At 37.4% G+C, this 24195-nt stretch overlaps 1 protein-coding gene across 3 annotated transcripts in view; it reads left to right on the top strand.

The window, feature by feature from the left end:
- PLEKHG1 (pleckstrin homology and RhoGEF domain containing G1) overlaps nt 1-24195 on the top strand; it is a 127476-nt gene that overhangs the window by 35247 nt on the left and 68034 nt on the right. For 2 of the 3 annotated variants that reach the window (XM_039568106.1, XM_039568107.1), the window contains exon 3: nt 2456-2530. In XM_039568106.1, the coding sequence (XP_039424040.1) occupies nt 2482-2530 (49 nt within the window). In that variant the 5' untranslated portion in view covers nt 2456-2481. Of the gene's footprint in view, nt 1-2450; nt 2531-10932; nt 11104-24195 lie in introns of those variants that run through there. The other variant, XM_010400953.3, reaches the window with a different exon arrangement.

Here is a 24195-nt window from a genome sequence, read left to right as displayed (position 1 = left end):
CGTGTCTTACTTGCAGTAAAATTGCTTTCTGGTATTGAGTTTTAATAACAGAAAAGCAAGGCTATCACTTCCTTAGAAGGACAAGTAGAAAAGGCTGGCCTACTTTAGACAAGAAAAAATTGGAGTTATGTAAATAAAGATCAGGGCAGAAGAGGCAAGAAGTCTTTTTCTTGCTTGTATTTAGCACCTCTACAAAAGTCAGTAGAAAAAAGCCCAAAATTATTTCTGAGACTACTGATTTTTTTTTTTTTGTCATTAACATGTCAGTGAGTGACTCTGTGAGCATTTTCATGATGAAGTTTACTTATATATTTATTTCAAGTCTATGCAACTCCAACCAACCAAAACCAGAAAACAGATATGCATATATCCATGTTTTTCCATTTTAAATATATTGTTTTCTGAATAAATGATATGAAATGATTTATTTAAAATGTAAAGTTTACAGGAAACATTTATTATATGTTAAAATTAATGACAAAAAGTAAATATAGTACTTATTAATGAAATTTCTTGTTTCAAATACACTCTGTGATTAACTAGTTCCTATCAACTTTACTAGTAAATCACTGGATAACTGGAATTTGATTTATAAACTGGTGCAATGTTGAGAGAATATGTAGTACATCATTGAATGCAGAGGGTTAGACATGAGCTTGCCAAGTTTTAGAATTAGTTGGTGTATTTATTCTAGCCAACTGTTTAGTGATGATAAGCATAGATAATTAAATTTGAGTAATCTGTTTGAAGAACAAATTAATTTTTTTAATTGTCTTCTGGAGAGTGGGTTCTGTTTCACAGCAGATTTATAAAGGCATTTGGAGACCCCTAGGTGTTTATAGTTGTTTAAATCTCTGTTGTGGGCACATTTGTTTGTTCAGTGTGTGGCACTGTCCAGCTGTGGTTTATGAACTCATAAACCCAGACCTTCAGGTGGGTGAGTGTTGTAGCTATTAATTTGGGGGAGTTAGAGAAGATGTTTAGCTAGCTCACAGTCTTCAGTATATATACTGTTGTGTGGATAAAACATCTATGTTAAGGACAAAGTAATTCCTGAGTAAGATGTGGTGGATTTTACCTTGAGAAGAGATTAATTGGCTGATCCAGGAAATCATAGGTAGTAGAATTTCCATCAGCTAAATAGAAATTAATTTCCACCCTAAGGTATGCTCATATGTGTCTAATATTTCTAAGTATTTTACATATTTGTGAATTAAATATGACAGATATACTTGCCCTGGAAAACAAACATGAAATACTATTTTGTGACTTAAACTGCTTAAGAAATCCTACAAATTTTGTATAGTTTGGTTGTAATGTAAACCTAAGCTTTTTATTGGACACCAGGGCAGAAATGTTTTCATTTTATGTCTGAGGATAGGATTCAAAACAAGCTATATGAATTTGAAAGGAAAATAATTTAAGAAGGGAGGGAAAAAGGGCCATTTATTGGAGTTCAGTCTCAGTTCTGCTGCAGGGTTATCTGGGGAGGTCTCCCATAACTCTGGGTCTGATGGCTGTCTTGAAATCTGCATCCCAAATCCGCTCTTTGCCTCAGTGTTGATAGAAACTAGATGATTCCTTTGTTTGGAATTAAGGCTGTACTGTGAATACTTCCAATGCTGTGCACTCTGTACAGTGCTATACACAGCACTGAGCTGGGTGAATTGTCAGCTGAGGTGAAGTCCCTGTCCCACTTGGCACACAAACTCCTTCAGGCAGAGGATCTTCTTTGTTCTGATTTGTCTTTTCTTGGTGCATCCTGTCTGGTCTTGAGGCTTTCATTATGTAAAATGGAGCGTCAGCATTGCTGGTGATGGGAAAATATTCAAAGGTGCTAAAAAGGAGGATACAAAATCCCAGTCGGTATGTGGTGGCCACATGTTGACCATCAGCCAGTACCACAGAGGGTATGTAAGGTTGCTGTAAGAGGAGACATGTTCAGTGCCTTCCTGAGAAGCCTTTTCTTCTCTGCCCACTGCTGTGCTAGAAAAAATACTGGTGCTCGACTGTGTAGTAAAGCTTTTAGTTAGTGGGATTTTCTGTTTGGTGCAGGCTGATGTGACCCTCTGGATGGTCACTCCATGGTTAACTTCAGCAGTACTTGAGTGTAAGCAGCTCTTCCATCCCAGTTCATAGACCTCTCACTAGAAATTAACTGAGGGAGAAAAATGCATGAAATCAAAGGCAGAAGTTCCCCAGATGTAATTAGCACTTTCAGGTATGAGAGGGTCCTTTTGTGCCTGCCTACCTGGTAGTACATCCAATTGAGAGTCTACCGAATGGTATTGCAGTTAATCCCAAGGGAGTTTTGCCTGTTTACACTCCTTACACACAAACACAGAAACTATGAAAGCTGAAAACCCATCCTTCACAGGGGCCATGGAGCAGGGGAGTGCCTTAACTGAAACGTGTTGGTTTTGATGGAGAACTTTGTTTGCTTTGTGTCCATTAGGTTTTACTAAGCCTGTGTCTGCAGAGATGCCAGATAAAACACCGGGTGCTACAGAGCCTGTGCCCAGAAGTGAAGGTTAGTAGTTTTCTTCCATTTTTTTGACTGTTTAAAAAAAAAAAAAGAAGCATTGGGATTCTGTGAAAAATTTTTTGAACTTAAAAACTGAGTTTATCTTACTGGCCTTAAATTTAAGGGGAGAGCTGAATTAGTATCATATGTGCATGTTTATCTAGATAGCAGGAAATTTTCACTTATTTTTGTGTAAGCTCTCCATCCCTCTCTAGCCCATCATCCATGATAGTACTAAAATATATAATAGGGGGGAGGACCAGTGCACTGCTAGGATTTCAGTGTTAGGGAAGATGTTTTGTCCCATTTGCTGAAGAGATCTTGTTAACTGAAGCCAGGTTTTCGTATGGGATACTTGAGTCTCACAAAACCAAAGCTGACATTTAAGATGTGGGATGACTGATACAAGGAGGAATTGTCTGTGTGATTTTCACTAAATCAGTGGAATCTTGAAGTGCTCAGTCAGACCATTTTGTTTCTTTTCAAGGTCTATTAATTTTAAATTCCCACATCTGAAGATCTGGTACTTGGTTTCAGGGAAAATCCAATCTTTGAAAAAATTGTGATCCTGCTAATTTGATTCCTTCCTCAGAATCACTGCTGGATGTGTCATTACAACATTTTATAAGAATTTGCTATTTCATGTGAAGATTGTGAGGTGTTTCTGACAATATTGTGTAAAAACTGTAGTAGCTCTTGTATATCCTTGCTTTCTAGATCCTCACACAAGGGCTATATTAATTAAAATGTGTGTTTTAGTTTGATTAAAGCTTACAGCTCAGGCTGGTTTATTCTATGCCTCAAGACAGACATCTCAAAATTTAGTTTTAAATATTTTCTTGGATTTTGAATCTCAGTTTTGGCATTTGAAAGGCATGGAGAAACATGCTGCAATAATAATTTCAAGAAGTGCATCAATAGCAGTAGAAAAAGGCATTTCTCTTCATTTAAAGGGTATTAAAATTTTACGCTTGACTGCAGAAGGCCTTTCTAAAACTTACTGTAAAGCTTAACACATGTTACTGGGAGAACTCTCAACACAAGAGGAGAAGCAATTACAGCTAGTCTTTAAGACTGAGCTCTCTCTGATTCACATGTTGTGTGTCACCCTTATAAATAAATACTTATGCTAAAAGCATTGGAGTGAGTCCACTTGAAGCGAAAGCCTACAACAAAACATAGCTAACTAAAATGATGAGATTATTCTGAATCTTCATTTTCAAATTGCAGTTATCGTATTTTGTTGTGATAAGAGCTCATGAAGTTATTCCAGAGTCTGTATAAAATATCCTTCCTCAGCTGGTTAGAGCAGGATGCTGATAATGCCAAGGTCACAGCTTTGACCCCTGTATGGGCCATTCACATAAAAGTTGGACTTGGTGATCCTTATGGGCCCCTTCCAACTCAGAATATTCTGAGTGATTCTCTGTGTGCACTTTAACAAATGCAATGTTTACTTAAACAAAACTTGGTTTAATCTGGATGCTTTGTTTTTAACTGCTGTTTCAAAATTAATTTTTAGATGTTAAAAAAAGGGTGAACTAATGAATAACAATGAATCTACACTTAAGAGGCCTGTTTTTATGTCGTGATGAAAATACTCTACTATGCATAAAACATTCTGATGATATGAAGTCATTAGTGCTGGCAGTTAACGAGAGTTTTTGTTGGTTTATTGACATAAATATATTCAAAGATGTTACGATAATGTTTACTGGAAAAAATTGTCAGACATATATGCTGCAGCATGGATTTACAGGATAAACTTCCACAGTCAGTCTTTGATCATATGCATCTCTATTTAGTTAGCATTTATACAACTAACTGGTATGTAGAAAAGTTTCACTGGTATGACTGAGTCAGAATTGAGAAGTGGGTGTTTCATTTCTCATGATTAAAATACCAATGCTCTTTATGTGCATAAACATTTATGTGAACTTTTGTAATTATTTCCAGAAATCTTATCTTATTACTATTTGATTTTTTTCCCAAAGAAATATTCTTGCAGTCATTGGTTAAAAGAAAAGAAAAAGCTGTATTTGTTGTTACAAATTTCTACCAATTAACCTCTTTCGTTTATCAGGGTCAAGTTGGGTTAAGCAAAGTGTTGGCAAGTAACTGATTATCTGGAAACTTTGAAAAGGCCAGTGTTGCTTTAACCTAGCAGTGCCCCTCCCTGCCCCTGACCCACTGCTCCATATACTCCAGTTAAGCCACGGAGCACACAGGAGCAGACAATTGAGAAAGGAGTTTCCTGTAATTAAGTTACTGTAACGTAGTCCTTGACTCGAGGGTCCCCAGTGGGTGGGCAGACTATTTGCTTTTCTGCCACCTCTTCTGTCAGACCTTTTAGAGTCAACAGTTACATTTATAAATGTCAATGCTTGCTTTGTGCTTTCGAGAGAAAAAAGCCCAGGACCTGGAGATGTGGTTGTTGCAAAGATGGAAGTGTGTGCATATCACACCGGGAAAAATATTTTTCAAGAAGCTTGTGTAGCTATCAAGGAGTGGTAGACAAACAAATTAAAACAAAAAACTCCTACCATGACCAACGTATAACTATTTCTTAACTGTTTACCTTCAGCAAAGCTATTATATTCTATTTACAATGGATGCATTTAGAACAATGTACTATGTCAATACCAGGAAGTGGATTGAGTGTATTTCTGTTTTAGCTTGCAAAGGAATTAGCATTTGTTCTGCTTGTGTTTGCTGAAAAGTCGCTCTTAAACTTGTAGTATGGTTAACCACTGGAAATAAGGCTGTGACAGGAGTACCCCACCCACTGCACAAATTCCTCCTCTCACCTTTAGAGAGGCCGCTGTGATTCATGGTGGCTGCTCATGATGGTATCTGGAGCTGAGCAGTTACTTATTTGCAAAAATTTAGGGGAATGATTGTTGACTTTTTTCATTACAAATTATCTGTCTTACAGGACTCAAACTTTTTATAGCTTAAGAAAATTTTGATGATAGTGAATACTTTTCATGAAACACAAGTGTTTCATCCTGTGGATAGCGGATTAATTTTTTGTCATGATACCCATGAACAGCTGTTCTTAAGATAGCTAGGCTTGTGTCAAAGAAACCAGATGAGGTCTGCCTTAGTATCTATTTGGAAGACTCCCAGACTCAAAGTTCTTGGGGTATCAAAGTGCTACCTTAGCAGCAGCTTTATGCAAAATACTTAGAAAATGTATATGGAAGTGGGAACCTTTATTCAGTTTCTCCAGTCAGCTTGACTGGTTGTTTTTCTGTGCCTTAAAAGTAGACATATTTGAAGAAGATATGAGGAAGTTAAACTCCCACAAAGTCTTCTTCCTTTCCCTCTTCCCACACCAACTTTTTCATGAAGTAAGAGGCATGACTTCCCACAGCTGGATCCTCTCCTACTGACTTCATGGTCCACACTTGCATCCTGAAGGAAACGTGTTACACCTGGACTTTATAAACAGCTACTGACAAATCCCTGTGGACAGCAAGTTTATGTCATTGTAAAATATCCTACAGCAACAAGCAGTGGTTTTCCTTGCATTGTGTACCTGATGGCACTAGTGGGAGCCTACCAGCTGTTTCTGTTGCTGCTTGTGATAAGACTCATTCCGTTTTGTAACTCCTCTGACTTACGTTTGCGTGCTATTTCTGCTGTAATACACAACACTGCACAGGAAAAACGTGCAAGCACAGCCCAATGGATCATACCCTTCAAATGCAGTGAAGAAAATAGCATCAGTATTTCTACCTCCAAATTTTGCTAAGGCTGATTCTTTCATGGCAGGAATGCCAGGGTGTGGTCATACAGGTTACTAAGTGCTGCATGCTGCCTTTAGTCCCAATGCTGTGTGGGATTTCAGTGTGTCATGTTCATGGAAAAAGTTGTTGTTATGCTTTATTATTACTACATCCCTTTTAAAGAAACACTGAAGTAGATGGGAAAATGAAGCATCTTTCTAAAGCTTTTTCAGATCTTATGTGCATATGAAGTTTTAGGCAACTGTGGTAATAGTGCACTTTTAGGCTTAATGGTACATCACTACGCTGAGATGGGCACCAAAAAAATCTGTGTGCTGACACTGGGTGGGTAAGATGGAACATAAAAGGCCTTGGCTATTTATACAGAAGGTGGTGGGTGTTGTGGACTTCCCTGCAAAGGGATATTGTGAATTTTAAAAAACCACATGAGTTGAAGGGGAGACCAGAGAAGACAGCTCCAAATAAATAAGCCACTGTGAACCAAGGAAAGGCCTTTAGCTGAAAATTGTTGGAAGCTAGAAAAATGGTGGGGAAAACATACTACATGCTTCTTATATTCTCACTGTCCCCAGTAATTTAATCTTCCTTTGCCAGGTTATTATTCCTTAGTTACTGTTCATAGCCTCATTTTGCAGCAGCTTTTAATGCCCCCAAAATCATATCTTGATGGAGGAGGAAGTCTCTGTATAAAGACAGTATCTGAAATTCTTAACCCTAGTGTTTATAAAAGGAGGTGATGAAGCCTAAGTAGATTTGAAATCTGATTGGAAATGGGAGAAATAAGAACTGGAAGGGTGATGAAATTGGATATTCTGTTTCTGACTCCTCGCTAAATTGTTGGCCTCCCTATGCATACTGCAAGAGGGTGGCACATCTTGCTTTGAAAAAGGGGATGTAGGCTCTTGTCATAATGCATAATGACTCTTGTCATAACTCCTGACATCTGGGTGAGCCTCTGCTCCGCAGAAGTTGAGCACTAGCAACAGGCGAAGCAGGCTGCTTTGCACAGCCAGTCTGTGTGCAGCCCCTGTGGTGTGCAGCACAGCTCGTGTTCTCTGGTAGTGCATGAGGCATGAAACCACAACCTTGAATCGACTGGCTATTTTCCTGAAAGCACTGTGATGAACTGCCTTAGTCACTGAGCCATGCTGGCTGGGTCCCACTTTCTTTCTCAGTTGCCAACAAGCTGAAACTGGACGGTCTTCCAAACTTCCTCAGCTCAGTGAAGAGGAGGAGGAGGTGGTGGCTGTCTTGATCTAGGGCAGTGAAGGGCAGCAAGAGGTAGACTGTTCTGGACGTTTTGAAATGTTTGAGTATAGTAAAGCCTGCCCCTCATCAGAAGTGAAGATGCAGTTGCTGTAATGTAATGGTGATTAAGTCACTGATTACAAAGGTTGGGCTATTAACAAGTAGAATAACTTGTTCTTCAAATGCCAGGCACTTTCCCTGGTGTCCTGACTGGCTGGTATCCTGCCAAAGATCAGTATTGCAGTCATCCACGAATTATAAAAAGTTTATGTGGCCTGAACAGCTTAAACTTGAGGTTTGGAAAACTATGGAGGGCTTTTTTATATCAATGATCCCATTTTCAAGCAATTACTTTTGTTTTTCTGTTTCAGTGGTAACTAATTCTTAGTTCTCAAGCAATTAAGAAGTGTAGCACTTAAGTTTGATGCATTTTTTTGCTTTTGTATCAATGAATTGCACATGATATAAAATTATGTGTATCATGTTTTAGACATAATGTGCACATACTAAATAACCAGTTTGGGGTAGTTCAAAATAAGGGAGGCTAAATGTTGCTTGCATGAAGCAGTCAAATGTAATGCATCCTGATGAAAAACAGACAGTTTCTTTAAAGCCCTTCTGAATCCTAATGGTACTAATTTATTTCTAAATAAACTGTTTATTTCTTCCAAATTGTTCACTCCTGGAGGAGCCAAGGTTCCTTGCTAAAGAAAAGAAAGAAGTGGCATACTAGTTTTCTGTGTATTGAAGTGTAAAAATTCCTTTTCCTATAAGGAATGATAAACAGTGTCTAATTATTGAACGTATTAATTATTTTGAGCTTAGCTCTGTATATAAAATGCTTGAAAAAATGATTGAGCATTCCTTCATAAATAGCATTTTTAAATTTTTGTGTTATGTTTAGCATCTGTCTTGCTTAGCACCTCAGAAATGTGCTGCTGATCCTAAAAAAGGTATTGCAGGTTTATATTATCTTTTTCTGTTTAAAAATAATTTGAGTATCATAATAGTTTTTTGGAGAAGGCCCCAGCCAGAAGTTACACTCTGTAATACTGCAGTCTTAGCTGTGTGTGACCTGGAGTAAAAATATAAAAGTACTATTCTGTGATTACAGATGTTAGCAGTATGCTTTGCATCTGCTCTTTCTAGATTGGGAATGATACCATTGCCTCTCTTGAGATTTTTTTATGGGAAGACTTTGTCACCAAACAGAACAGTTATTGGTGTTAAAGCAACTACTATGTGTTAAATTGCTGTTCTGCAATAACTGGAACAGCCTAAAAAGGCACAGTTATAATGGCAATTGTCCTGTTGGAAATGCCGATTTAAAGTAGTTTCCTTTGCCACTTTCATCATGGCTTGTTTTGGTTTCTTTTTAGTGGTGGTGGTTTGAGGTGTTTTTCTTTACTATCATATATTCCATGTTATTGCGTGGAAACACAAACCAGATTGCTGGCAACTGCACAGGGTTAATATACAGAAACTAAGTAATAATAACAGTTAATTTTTCAACAGTTTCTTAAAGGTAAATCAGCTTTCATCCCAACAACTGTGCTTTTCCCCCCCTTTTGGAATTTCTGCCATATTTTGTCTTGCTGCTTTATTCAAGTGACAAGCCAGAAATCTGTTTTCAGATTCATTGATTTCACCACCTCCCCAGCCATATTTCTTCCAAAGCAACTTAAAGGACATGGAAGGATAAGAGACAAAAATTGATTACTTGCTACCAGTTAAAGTGAGCTGCAACTCTTAAGATAAATGAGAATGTCAAGGTTACATTCTTTCATCTTGTGCTGATCACATCCTTAAAACCAAAAGATCCAAAGTAGTAAAAATAAAGATACAAAGATATTTTGCTGTTTGAGTTGCAGCAGCACAGGTACCTCCCTGTTATTGACCATTTAGTTCTGAAGTATTTTGACAGGTGCTATATAGTTAGCAAATGTAAGCATGCTAGTAGTAAGTATCACTATTTTTTTGTTGTTTAATTACCCAGTTATATGTCTAGCAGTAGTTTCAAACTATGCCACTGACATTAGAAGTGGGCTGAGAGGCCTCGATATCCTAAATTTAAACTTCAGAGATTAATATATGCAGAGGAAAACTTAGTTGTTATGTTTTGCTTTTTTAATTGGCTCCCTGTAGTTTTATTTAGCCTAAAAAAGGGGGGAAATGCTACTTGCTGATAAAGCAGAAGGGGAGGTAGCTTTGATGTTTTATGAGCAATAAAAGGTTTTGAAGTGATATATCAAACTCCTGAAGTCAACTTCTTGAAGAGTCAGCAAGCTGAGGAGAGCAGGGAAGGGGAGGAAAGGTGGGAGGCTGCCTCTGTACTGTGTCCAGATCCATTAGCTGTGCAGGCAAAAGAGCACATAGGATACTTTAATTCTTTAAATTATATCCACATTCGTTTCTGGTTGTCTCTTTGGTCAGAATATGCTGCAAAACCAATTGTGCAGTTCAAGACACAAAAAGTTACCAAATTCTTTTAAAAAAAATATCTGTTCTTAGCTGTGGATTTTGCGGAGTGGGTCTTAAAATAAATTCCATTACATCTTGGCAGTGGTTTCTGCAACATATATATTGTAGATTAATTTAAAATGGACACAGCTTCCAGGTGCAGTAAACACTAGTTTCCCCTTATGCACACAATGTAGCCTGTGCTTCAATGGTGGAATTACCAAAAAAATGATTAAGGAGGTAAGAATTTGAGCTTAACCTCTGTCCTAGCAAATCTGGACTCTTGTGGTTCAGGAAAGCCAGGCAATCCAAATTATTTGGGTTCTGTTATGTCTACTTTCTGTTGAGATAGTTATAAACCACATGCTTCCTCTCAATGTCTGTTTGTTAAGAAGGGTGGTTATCAGTTTATGTATTTGTACTTTTCACTGCATAAAAATTTCATGTTCATGGTTAAATCTTATCTCATGAGAGGGTATGTGTTTTACCATGGAAAGCAATATTGGAAGAAACAAGTTATGTATGAGGCTAATTGTTAGGGAATTTTGCCTGATATCTGGCCAGGAGATGGTTCTGTGTGCTCATATCCAAAGAAAGCCAGTGTTTCTAAAGATGGGATGTCCTGCCTTGAATGTTTTGTAGTTTTTCCATATGAATACAATTTGTAGGCAACAGGAAATCCTTTAGGAAGATAAGACTCTGCTACAATTCTTCCAAAAAGCAAACGGCTGCATTTAAGGTTTGTCCTCAGTTAGGATCCCTACCCTATGGAGAGTCTTGGTATTAGATCCCAGCCCGAGGAGCTCTGTAGTCACTCAAAATGAGACACAGAGAGCCTTCTTCACACTCTGAGTATGATATGTATAAATGGAGTTTTTCTCATGTCTTTAGTGTTTTGTTTTTTTTTCACAACTGAGTAGTAATAAAATACATTCTTTTTGTTTAAAGGCTGTCTAAAATTTTTGAGGATCATAGGCTTTCCACCTTCAGAGAAGTGACAGTATTAACTGGAGGGACTGGTCTACTCTTACAGCATTTGGCAAATTTCAAATAGGAAATTGAAGGAGCCCCAAAGCTGCCCACTACACAGATATTTTGTGACCTACTGAAACAGGCAAGGTATGTAAAGATCCTTTCCACTGACAGTTGCTAGCTAGGAAATCCTTGTGACAGAAAGGAGACATGTGACAGAAAGATGACTTTCTTGAGTGTGAAGTCTATCATGAACTAGTTGCTCATTTATCTCCTCAGAAATATTGATGAAGAATGTCCTAATTGTATATTCGTTTTTAAAGGTTTTTTGTTCGTTCTGCTGCTTGCCACGCCCTCTCATTTCAACCTCTTGAAGGAAAAAACTCACACCTGCATCTTCTTAAATACCTGGACCCACTTCTTGAGACTTTGTTCTTAAAAGAGCACCTCCTGGAAGGAGATGGGTTCTTGTAATTATGGAGTAATCAGTGGTTGCAAGGAGCTATATGGGTGAGCTGTGCTGCAGCACTGAGGTTTCAGGTTACATCTTGAAATGGTAATTTTAGGATCTACAAATAAAAATATTTGGCTTGTTCCTTATTTCCTGTCAATCTTGTGCATTTAATGAAGCGCTCAGAAATATTTTAAGTGTTTAGTAAGAGGAGTGCTGAAGAAAAATAATGCCTGCATTTCACATGGTGAAGAAGTCTAATGCTGTTGAGAATCTGAGTTCCTATGTTTGTCACAGTTCTTCAGCTGTTACTGCAAGATATGGCTACAGCCATGGTAACAGGGACTGATGGCTTTTAAACAGGTCTTATGTTTATGCCTAAGGTTTTCTAACAATAGAGTTTATCTGCTCTACAAGGCTTCAGGTGTACTGAGAGTACTGTTTTTTTGGCCAGCTCCCAAAGCTAAAGGGCTCATGATGACATGAAAAGCTTCATTTAATTTGGAGAAGCAGCAATGGGAACTCACAGTGCTTTATGCTTCTGGGGAAGTTTCTCTGTACACTGCTTCCAGAAACTTGTATGTCAAGTCAGAAAGCTAGACTTTCTGCTTTAGAATCAGAACAACTGATTCTAAATTGTTCTGGTTTAGAATCAGAACAACTGATTCTATGTACAGCTGGGCGTCTGCAATCTTTTGTTGTGACTTAAACGTCTGTATCATATATGGATGCTGTGCATTCATCACAGAACACAACTTGCTCATCACTTTAGGCCTGACTGGAATCCACATAATTAATAGAGCAGCTCCAGGCCATTTTGCCACACATATTTCAGACAGATGGATATATTATTCAGATCATGCCTTTGGAGTAGTTTTGTGTCTAAATCCAACTGTCCCAGTGTGTTCCTGTGCCCTGTGCTACACTGAGCTCTCCTGGCCACCGGAGAGGAATGGTACAACCCTATCAGAGCTAGCATTGGCCCCAGCTGGGGCTGTGTTTATGTAATCAGGGTGCAGGAGAGTGAGCCAAAACCACCAGAATTGCAACACATTTTTAAGTACTGAGCCCTCCTTTTTGTGAACAGCCTGAAGATAGTGGTTTAGACTTTGTTTGGATAGAGGTAAATTTTTTTATGAGCCCTGATGGGCAGGATTTGACTCAGCTTCATACATTTCCTTGGTGTTTTAAGAATGTGTTGTTTTTAAATGAAGATTTTTTGAGGTTGTTTTGGGGGTTTTTGTTTTATATTTTTCACTTCTTTGTGGGTGCTGAGCCTGTGTTTAGATTTTCACATTTTAGGAAGATAGGTGGGCTATCTGGATAGTTGGCTTCTGTGGAGCCTTTTCTTGAGATGTGGGGAAATCAAAGTCTTGTTAAGACTAAAAATTATTGCACAAGCTTTTTAAGTTCACAAATTTCAGTAATGGAATTAGTGCTGTGACTGAAGTGTACAATACCCAAAACCAGGTTTGCACTTACCTATTGTGGGAAAATGTCACTGCATTGTTGTCACTTCTGAATTCAGACAAATAACTGCCTTTTATAAAATTGTCAGAGTTTATAGGCATATTTACTTTACAGCTACTTTTATAAGTTACCCACACCCTTCTCTGCATGTGAATAAAAGAGCTGGAAAGGCCACACTGATAATGTCATACCAGGAAATCTTTAATGTGAAATACAGAGAACATGGGGAGGAGGGAAGCTTGCGGGGCAGGAAAAATCACATTGAAGATAATGTATGGGGGGAAAAAAATATTGGTTTTATGTCTACTCCTTTTTTTAATTTTTAAATTTAAAGAAAAGAAATATAGGTTGCTTTTGACATAAGCCAACAAATGTGTTTGTAAGCACTGATATACAGGGAGGCTTCTTGGTTCCATATTTAAGCCTTTAAAATTCCTCTAAAATTGAATTCATATTAGAAAGGGGAAAAAAGAACCAGAAAACTAAGAAAACAACCAACCAACCAAAAAAACCCCAGAGTCTCGTAGAGCTGAAAATACTGCCTGTTGACCAGACTTGATCCTGCTTAATCTTTTTCTGCCAAGTTAGACATTCTGGCAAGCTTCCTCAAGTCTGGATGTATTCAAGTACTGTATTTGGCTGACTTAGTTTGTTACTTTGTAAAGATATATGAAAATCCCAGTTCAAACATTTCACCCTATAGTTGTTTTTACAATCTGTCAAGAAGCACAACTAATTGATATTTCATTTTATACATCAGATATAATTTTTCTAGCAGTACGTTATGTGTTTGGAAGTACATTTTCCACTTAAGCAAGTTCAGCTACTATGTATTTTATCTGACACACTTGATAGTTCTACAGAATATTTGGTCTTTCTACTGAACAAGGTATAGTAACACTTGGCAAGTCACTAACTTTTTTCCACCTTTTTTCAAATTAGCAGTGTCTTTCAGGTCTCGGCTTCAAATTTCATCTGGCTTTGATGCACAGTCTGTCCCCGCAGAGATGACATCTTAGTTGTCTTAACTTTGAGTTTATGAAGAACTGCAAAACCATTACATTTCAGACCTTCTGTATTTGAATGCCTTTGATAGTTCCATCCCTTGTATAAAGCTGAAATTTAAAATGATAGAAGTAAAACTAATCAAAACTGTATGGTTTGATTGTATATGTTAATCGTCTTTTTTTGAAGTCCGATGCTGAGTCCAGCAGTAATTCTGCTTGTCAGTACACGTATTACCTATTGGATTTGGTGTATGAAGGAAAGTGGGAATTTTTGTCTTCAAGTAAGTTTTGGTATAGCTGAGGAAAATATGTGGACTTCCTGATGAAAAGAATAAACACTAAATCTGCACTTGTTGGAGAGGTGTTTAGAAGTTTTTAAAGTCTGGAAGTACTGCAGGAGGTGTGTGAGCCCATCCCCTGCAAAATGTGGTCTTTGGAAGCTGAAGACCTGAATTGCAAAGGTTTTATTTCTGGGATCTCATACTGTTTAGAAAGAGGTTTAGACTTTTAAGCAAAAACTTCTATTGTAGAATTAACCATGGCAAAAAGATTTTTATCCCTAATTATTCCATCAGTTCAATCCTGTTTCTAGACCAAACATGTCTGTGTGTTTAACTTACACCATTAAACTTCTGTTTGAAGAAATGGTTGTGACCCTCAGACAGGCACCTCTTGACTGTGTAAATTGAACAGATTGAGCTTCTTTTGCCTGTTGTTATAACGTAGGATTTCTGACAGTGTATGTTTCTCATGCCTTATTTTGCAGTCTTTACAATGCTTGGATGTTCTTTTTGAAATGTAAGAGCTAGAGCTTGACTGCATTGAAATCCTGCACATCATTTTATTTGTCTGGAAGTAGGCATTTTTTCCCTATTCCCATTTGATTAAGATGCTTAGGATTGTTTATAAATAGGGGAAAACTGGTCTCCCAGCCATTTGGAATTAGTGTACAGGCAGAAACTTGATGAGATGGAACATTGCTGTGTTCCTAAAATAACTTGAAAGACTTTATAAGAAAGGTACTGTCTCATTAGTAGACTACGCAGGGTTAAACTTAGGCACAGAAACAAGCCAAAAGTTGATTTTCTTCATTTATTTCTCACAAGAAATCCACTTGGAACAGCAGTCCTTGTAATTGATGCAGATGTTAGGAATTCTTTTCTGCTGACATGGAATAAAGGCTAATCCAGGTCAGTCAGTACCTTGTAATTAATGCACATTCTTTTTCCTTTTTTTTTTTTTAAATCTCTCTATTAATTTATTTCCTTTTTTTTTCTTCCTTTTTTATTCTTTTTTTTTTTTTTTTTTTTTAGTAGGGAAAAGGGAGCAATCCCTGGTTTAAATCTCTGAGCTAGTCCAAAATGATTATGAAAGTTTTGAATGGAATTGCAGGTTACAGATTAAAACTGTGCTAAACTACTAAATAAAAGAGCTTTTTTTACAAGTAATTTTTAAATGCAGAGGGGGGTTTTTGTCATGTTCTTCCCTGCCCACCCTGGTCTTGTCAGTTTGCAGAGAAGCAGTAACTTCCATTACCATGTAATAGCACAGGGCGTTGGAAGGGTTAAGCGGAAAGGAAGATAAAAGCTACTTTGAGTTCATTTTGTTGCCTTGAACTTTGGATGCTGTTGAATATAGCAGTCATCTGTGATCACAGGTATCTTAGCAGCTGTATAATCAAAAACCGTAAATGTCCAGCTAGGAAATGATCCAGTAATTAGAGGAAACAGTACTGAACTGATGACTTAAAGTCACTTTCATTCTTAAATCACACAGTTGTGGCTGTTAGACTTTATCCTGTGATCTTTTCTCAGTACCTTGGCAGAGTACTTGAAAACCCTGATAATCAGATTGGCTGAGAGTTAGAAAGGAGAGAAGGATTTGGATTGTTTTCTGTAGCTCCTTGCCGAAGAAGCACCTCCTGATTGAGAGGTGTCGTTGCTTAAGTAGACTGGAAGGAAGCTAGGGGCTGGTCCCTCTCTTACCGAGACACCTACCTTTCTTTCTTTGTGTGTGTTGTGTTGCAAATATTAATACAATGCAAGGGAGGGCTCTAGGGTGGTTTTGTATATGTGCCACTGAAATCTAAACAATAATCAAAGCTTGAAAAAGAGCTCAGATTTTTAACTTGGATGGGTTTCAGAATTAAAAAAAAGAAATCTGTGGCCTACTTACCGAACAAATGGGAAATACATGTTTAGCTCCTGTGTGTAATAAAACCCTGAATGTTGGGGGTTTGTGGGTTTTTTCTTTCCTTTTTTTTTTCCTGCTAGAAGAACATTATGAAACATTCAAAAGTGAAATGGATTTGTTTAAAACTGTCTCAGTTTAGAGACAAATTTAGGAGAAAACACTAGTAGGATTTTGAAATTTAGGCTCAGAAGTCTTTAGTGAAGTATTTCCTAAAAGTCGTGTAAGAGAACTCTGTTTTCAGAAACACAAAAGAACCTCTTCTGTGATGTTGAATAGTTGCTTAGTTATCTACATATGTGCACGCAAAATGATCTGCTTCTGCAAAGTACTCGAATGTGTTTTTGCATATTATGTCTACTAACCTTGTGCATGTGACTTGAAGATCAAAATAATGACTCACAAATTTGCTTCTTGGCTTGGTCCTAATTATGACTTATATTACTGAAAAATCCCTCATCACCTCTTCAGATTCTCCCAAGAGTTACTCTTGCTAAAATGCCGAGGGTCCTCTTTTTCAGTATTGGATACTGAAAACAGTATAGTTTCAAACAGCCTGATGCAATAGAAATTGAAATATGCAGTGATTCACTGGCTTTACTTACCACTGTGGTAAATAAACTGATGCACAGGTTATGGTTAAAAGTTCTAAGGATGCTGCATTTAATTTTCTGATTAAAATATGTCCCTTTTGAAACACTAGTATGTTCTGGGGAGGTCACTAATTTAGGCTGATTTGTGGACTGCCAACTTTGAGAACAACAAAAAACATTCCTGAAGAAACTGTGTCCTGAAGCAAATACACAGACACAGACAAAATCTATTTGTTTTCTATTTTGGGTCACACGTGGTTGGCTCACAGTCCAAGTTACTGTTCTGTGTCCTTGTAACTACAGAATAATTGTGATTAGTATCACAGAATAGTCTTCTGAAGTTTATACAGTGTGTTTAAGATACTCTAAGATCTTCACATCAAGATGTTATAGCAATATTTTGCGTTTAAATCAGGAATGGGAATGGAATGGTCAGAAAGCTTACATGTACTTTGAATGCCATTCCTCTGCTTAAAAACCAAAATAAGTTAGTTTTGAAACACCTCCTGTAAACTGCCAATAGCATCAATTCTAATATTAGCATGGAAAAAACCCATAATTTTAAAGTGCTTATTGATCAGAAATCAGCATATTTGGAGTCAGTACTACAAAGTTCTCAGAACAAGACATTTAAGCAAATGAGTAACTTTAAATTAATGAACGATTCATAGATATAGAGAGGTTGGCATGCTCATTGCTAAGTACTCACATTAAAGTTTCCAGCTTGCAGGAAAAGAGCTATGATTTCATGATAAAGCTAAGCACATTTATCAGTAGTACCATAAGAAGGAACAGTCCCATCCTATGCCTGGTTACATATTCACTTACCTCTGCTTACTCTCACCCAGCATGCAAACCATAACATTTCAGGAGCAAGACCAGCAGGAATGTAATTTTTTTTCCATTTGAGGGTTTTTTTGCACGTGAGCTGATTAGCATCCTTGAGCCCACTTACCACTGGGCTTTCCTGTTAGTTTTAAATACTTTGCAGGGCAAATCATACTTTGTATGGTGGATTTGCCCAATTTTATTAAATGTGAAGGCTTAATTCAAGATTTTTCAGGCCTTAGTAAGATGTTCTGCTTCATGCATGCTGAAAAAGTGACTGTAACTCATTTTCCCTTCTCTCTGGTGTTAACTCTATGCTAATGAAATAATGGAACTTCTGGACTCAAGCAATAAAAACATACTTTGTCTCTGAAGCAGATGAGGGGCTGTTTCTCATCCAGCCAGGGCAATTTGATACTTTTAATGCCAAGTTGGAAAGGATGTAATTGATAGCTTTCCACAGAGCAACAGGCACAGCTTGCAGAGGGAAAGCAGCGTTTTTGTTGGCTCTGGGACGAGACTTTGAAATCTGGGTCTGTTTATTTCCTTGCCTGTAATACTTAAACAAGTCCCTGACTTGCCTAAGGACCTTGATAGGAACTTGACAGTGTTCTAGGCAACCCGAAGGGAAGAATTTAACCTGTCATCTCAGGGGAATTTTCTCTTTTCTTTTTCTCTTCCATGGTTAGTACTTAATAATGTTTCACTCTGCCTACCACCCTTCTTTGTTCCTATAGTCCCAGATCTTAACCTAAGGCAAAAAAGATGATGCTGACAATCATATCTTTATAAAGCAGTAACTATCCACTGCTGTAAGGCTCTTTAATGCCTACTGCTTGTTTTGTTACTGAAGATAGTTGCTTGCAACTGGGAGGAGTTAAGTTCTGACTAGGACAGAAAACTGAGGAGTAGTGGCTGGCTCTTTTTCAGATGAAGCTTCACCCATATTGTAACACAATGAGCTTGTCAAAATGTTGGCAAATTTGGTTGAGAGATTAAATGACAATGATCGTTGCTCTTTGGTTATGGATTTACTGAAGATGGTCATCGTATACAAATATAATCTTAAAAATATTTTTACTGTGATAGTTGGATACTACAGCTCTCAAGATCCCACAGGTCTCTTCCACTTGAATTAAAGGGAAGAAGCATCATGGTTCTAGAATCCAGGAGGATCTCTGCTGAACTGCAGATTACAATCCAAAACAAAAAGCACGAAATATACTCTTAAAAAAAAAAAAAATTCAAAATCTCAATGTCATGAGCAGGAGAAATGCAAGTGTAATTTTACTGACAGATTAAACTGTCACAGTTAGGAGGGGTCAGTGTGCTCATAAACACCAAGAATAATAAAAAAGTTCTTAGGGGTTTCCTCTGAAACTGCATTCCTTAAGACTGGATGAAAGGAGACCTTATCCTTACTTGAAGGATTGGAAAATGATGTAGAAAAACGAACTTGCCTGTAAAATACACCACAAATGTGTGGGCTTTCCAAGAGTAAGTGCTAATTTTCAAAGTCCTGGGATTGTATTTACCAATGATTTGGTATAATTACTTGGTTGTATTTAGAATGCAGTACCCAGACTAGCTTATTTTTTGTACAATGATATCTAAATATAGCCTGTGATTATGAGCTGTGCTCTCCAAATCTCTAATCTGTCTGAAGGAGAGCAAACAGGAGCTGTGATTTTAAGGTGTGTTTTTGGTGGGTTTTAATTTTTTTTACAATACTTGCTCAGTGGTTGGTATAATCCTGTTTAAAAGGGTTTTTTTGCTTATTGGGCATGTTCTGTCTGGCTACCATTGTTTCATCCCTCATTCATAACTGAGTAACTTAATACTGAAATCAAACAAGTTGGAGTTTCAAACCCAGACAAGGTTTTTTTGTCATCCCGTTTTCATTTTGTTTTGTGCAAACAGGTAGTACTTTTGTTGGCTGTTCTGCAGCTAGTGTCACATTGAAAACATCTGAAGCCAATTTTTGTACAGAGTAAACATTCTGTGGTTAGAAGGGCTTAATTAGCTCAGGTGCCTTTACTGCTGGGATATACCTCCTTATCTTGAAAGTAGTGTCCACCAACTAATCCTTTATTTATGTTGAGCTTTGGAATTTCCCTTGAAATGCCTTTTCATAACCTCTCCCAGTATACATGGGAAATGAACAGGTTGTCAGGTAAACAGTGAGGTTGCTGGTAAGAAAATTAATAATACACATGAATGTAAGTTTCTTCTGGTGGCAGATTGGACGGCTGTGATTTAACCTCGGAAAGAGTGCCAGTGATGTGCTTACGCCTGTGATATGGTTTGTTACCTTTTGTTGTACCATTTTACAAAGGAATCTTTTTCTTGTGTTTATGCATGGGAGGACAGAATTTGTTAATCAAATGTCCAAGGCTATGTTTTCAGTGCTCAAAAGGAGGGAATTGTTCAATGACAATGGCTAATTTGTGATAGTGATCGCAATGTGAAATCCTAGTGGGCAGTTGGATCTCTTCGTCTAAAGCAAGCTGATATCACAGCATATTCTACAATTCAGCATGAACAAAATGGGAGCCTATTTCCATTTTACCATGATGGAACTAAATCAACTTTACTCCCTTAGCAAAAAAAGGTATCATTTTAGTTTGGTTTTGGTAAATTCTTAGCCCCATTGTGAAATGGTCTTTCTGATTACAGGATTAAAGGTAATCCTAGAGAATCCTGATAGTGGTGGCTAGAAAAGAAAATCTGTAAAACCATTGTATTCCATTTCTCAGGTTTCTGGTTTTATAATAGTGTATGATTGCACTGACAACTGGTTAATTGAGAGTATCCCATGATAGGAGGAGAACAAGGAGTATGGCAGAAGTTAATGCTTTCTCCTATTCCATATTGAGAGAAAGGTAGTCGTGTAGAGAAGTTGAATCAGATAGAAGTAAAGAAATCATAATTCTGTCTTAGCTGTAGTCTGCATGGTAAAAGAAACTTGTAGACATCATACCTGAAAGAGCTGTCTTCATATTCTTTTTTTTAACCCAAGAGCCAGGTAGTTTGCCATTTCAGATTATATTTCAGGTGTAGGCCTTCCCTACAAGAAGAAAATAAATTCTGATCTGTTTTGAGTTTGTTTTGTTACTCTTATTCAAGGTACTGCAGCAATAGCAATATTGCTATTAGTCTATAATGGAGTAAACTGGGCTAGACTAAGATGGTGTATCTCCCTGGTGCAATGGAGGGTGTTTGCCTCTTTTTTCTCTAATACTCCCTGCATTTAGGCTCTGAAGGAAGGATTATGTTTGCCCATAGTTGAAGACTTCTTTGAGCTTTAGGGGGATTTAGTGGGAATGGACTCTCAAGGAGGTGTCATGGCAGTGGGCACAGGTGTTTGAACTGAAAGTGATCACCCAGGCTCCAGCTGGCAGAAGAGTGCAAGAAACATGCTGCTTGAGACCCAATAAAAGCAAGTGCTCATGATTGTTGTTTCTGCTGCAAGTTTAACATGTAACAATAGTACAGAATATGCCTGCTCAAAGGCATTTAACTCAGAATTCAGGGTTGACTTGTTCAGATCAAAGGGGGAACTCAACCAAAAGATTCATTCAGACTTTGAGAGATGAACTTCTAAAATTTTTTTATTGTTATTATTATTTTTACTTTTTTTAAGAATGTAAAAATCTGCACATCTGAATGTAATGCTGATCCTGCTGGTAAGATTTAAGAGTGAACCAATGCCAGGGGAAAATCGAAAGCAAAATAGCTTTTGATATCCAGTCTCTTGTGGAATCGAGTCGGATCTTTGTTTTTTATCAGAGAAAGGGACATAACCTCATCAAGCATTCCCTCCCTTCCTCATGACTCCCCAAAGGTGCAGTACTCTTAATTGCTTTTGGCAGATAAAAGCTATGAGGAAGTCGGGGAATATGTTGTATTTTATGTTACTGTCATTAGTCTGAACTAGTTCTTAATCTAAAATTACAAAGACATTGTTTATAAGGATATATCTACTGCAGTTTCTGTTTGTTTCTATTCCTCTGGGTTATGTAAGGCAAACAGTAATAGATCCTTAACTTACTGAAAATTGAAAATGTTGTAAATGCTTAAAATCCAACACTTGCCTCTTTCTTCACAAAATCATTGAGCTTCTCTGCACATTACCCTGATATAATGACGGTATCTATAGTTCTTATACAATACTGACTCTTTTTAATATATTTATACTGGCTAGGTCTATGTAGGAATAAATTGTGAGGTGACATGAGGTGCTTCTAATCAATATAGCTAGTGAACTAAAATGCAAAGCCTTGCTTAGCATTTGATCCTATTGTTGTGAAAAGACTTCTAAATCATACTATCAAGGCAGCAAATAATCTGTATTGTATGCTTATATCCTATATCTAGACTATATTCAAAGTATATGTTTTCTTCAGCATTAAATAGAATCCAGCAATGATGGTGGGGACTTGGTGGTCCTGTGGCTGTTCCTGCATTTAGCTGAGTAATGTTAAGGGTTAAGGGAGCTGGTAGCCCTTCTGCTGCTACATTTGCACCAGGATGTTGTCAGTGCCTGCTCAGAAGTCTATAGCTAAGATGGTCATATGACTGTATCTGTCCTTTCCTTGGTATGTCTGTAAGTGCTGCCTTTAATGTATTGGTCTCTGGCCTTTCTGTTTGTTTTAGGGAATGCCTTTTGTATTTTTACTCTAACATTACTCTGTAAAAACGCATATTTACAAAAAGAACTAAAATTTCTCTTTAGGATAATACACTCCACAACAGATCTGTGATATTGTCACACTCTAGGCAGGTTGCGTAATTGTGATGAAAAAGAGTAGAAATGCTTTGCGTGAACTCATGGACATATAACTTGTGAGATATGTTTAATATTTAAGTGAACAACTCTGCTTAAGAAGAAAAGTGAGATTACTCTGACCTTCATTCTTTGCTCAGAAGAATAAAGTTAAGCATATGTGATAAAGATAAAAGTGCACGTTGCTGTTTGGTGAATTGGGTCCACTATTAATATTTGAATGTGGTGGCCAAAGCCAAGCATGTAAAAATGGGAAACTTGGAATTGGATGAGGTATTACCTGATTATTATTATTATCAGAGGTGGCTTCCTTTTTGATAGATATAGCTGAAAATCAAACTCTACTTTCTCCAAATTCTTCATGTATATTACAAAGGTGCATGAAGTATGTCAAATAACTTCATTTTTGAACAAAACTCCAAATTCTTGAATGCTGATTACAGTAATGAAAGGAACAAATCTGTTCCTGGTCATACAGAAAAGACCTGAAAAGACAAACACTGTATTTACTTGTGAATTTTTGTTCAGGAAGATGTAGCTCATTTGCTTAGTGCTGCCTGAGGGAGGAAGGTGGAAGATGATTAAATTAGTTTTCTGTTTGTTTGTTCAGTGTTCAAGTGTTATCATTGGGTTGAGTTTATTTTTCTTTTTTGATCAAAGTTAGGTGCAGAACTGCAAAGTTAAAAATTGCTATGCTGGTGGTGAGAAACAAGCTGCTTCCTTTGCTCCTTCCTCTTTGCTATCCCATCTTCTTTCTCCCCCATCCAGCCCTAAAACCTTCAGTAATTACTTTGATGATTGAAATTATGGAAATGTTCCCAGCGGTCCAGACCTGTCAGTATTAATTAAATCTCAGGATTTGTCAGTCTTTTCAATTTAAAATTGAGCTTTGTAAAGCCTATCTAAAGACATTATTTTCTTATCTCTAGGGGCCCTGACTCACTTCATACTTTAATATGATTTCTAGGGAGTAAACATACTTTATCTTTAGTTCACACAGCTGAAGTTTAAAAAGAATTAATGAAAAACCTTCATTAGTTAGTCTTTTTCCATTTGCAGCTTCCTTGTTGCAAAATTTGGTCTGAACACATGAAAGAAGGGACAGGTAGTTTCCCTGAAGCTTAAATGAACAGGGTGCTGGCCCCACCCATGAAGTATTTTACTTAGGTTTGTGGGGTGTATTTTAATAAATGCTGGAAGCATGTACCTGCTGATATTGATAACTGCTGAAGTTAGCTTCTGGAAAATACAGTGAACTTTCTTTTAAATTTACTGCTTGGCATGCACAAGCTGTTTGACAAACACTGATGGAGCATTCAGTTGTAGTTGTTACTCAGTTTAGCACTCTTTCAGTGTATGCATTGCCCTCCAATACAGCTAGAACTTATCCCTTAATGCTAGGATACTTTCAAGTAATATTTTGACTCTTTATGAGCACTTTACTGAGGTATGCATTGTACTACTGATAATATAAGCCGTAGTGAACACAGCCAGTGATAGTGAGCAATAATAGGTGTTTTAGAATATGCGGTAATTGCGCATCTGGTGTGCCCTGCCCTTTGAACAGCTAATTGATTCTTCTAGGACCTAAACTCTTGTACTCTTTAAGGGCTGGAGTTGACTGTTTAAATGTCGGTGCTGGTTCCTTATTATGCACGGTGCTCTACTCTTTGCTTATCTACTAACATTATATATGTGCGAAACTGACCTCATGCAATTAGTGTGGGTGTGGCTTTGCTAGCAAGTGGTGCCATATACCATCGGGACCTCCTCAGTTAATTTAGATCTGTGCTCAAGATCTTGGCTCAAGATTTAGGCTCACATTTAAGTGTTCTGTTCAAAATAGTCTTGGAAAAAGGTAAATGCTCTTTCTTGCACTGCAGTAGTGTTTTTTCTCTTTTCCGGTTGTTTCCG

Source organism: Corvus cornix, chromosome 3, assembly GCF_000738735.6.
Source record: "Corvus cornix cornix isolate S_Up_H32 chromosome 3, ASM73873v5, whole genome shotgun sequence".
Lineage (NCBI taxonomy): Eukaryota > Metazoa > Chordata > Aves > Passeriformes > Corvidae > Corvus > Corvus cornix.
Note: the sequence above shows the minus strand (reverse complement) of the source record. Positions and strands in the feature narration are given on the sequence as shown.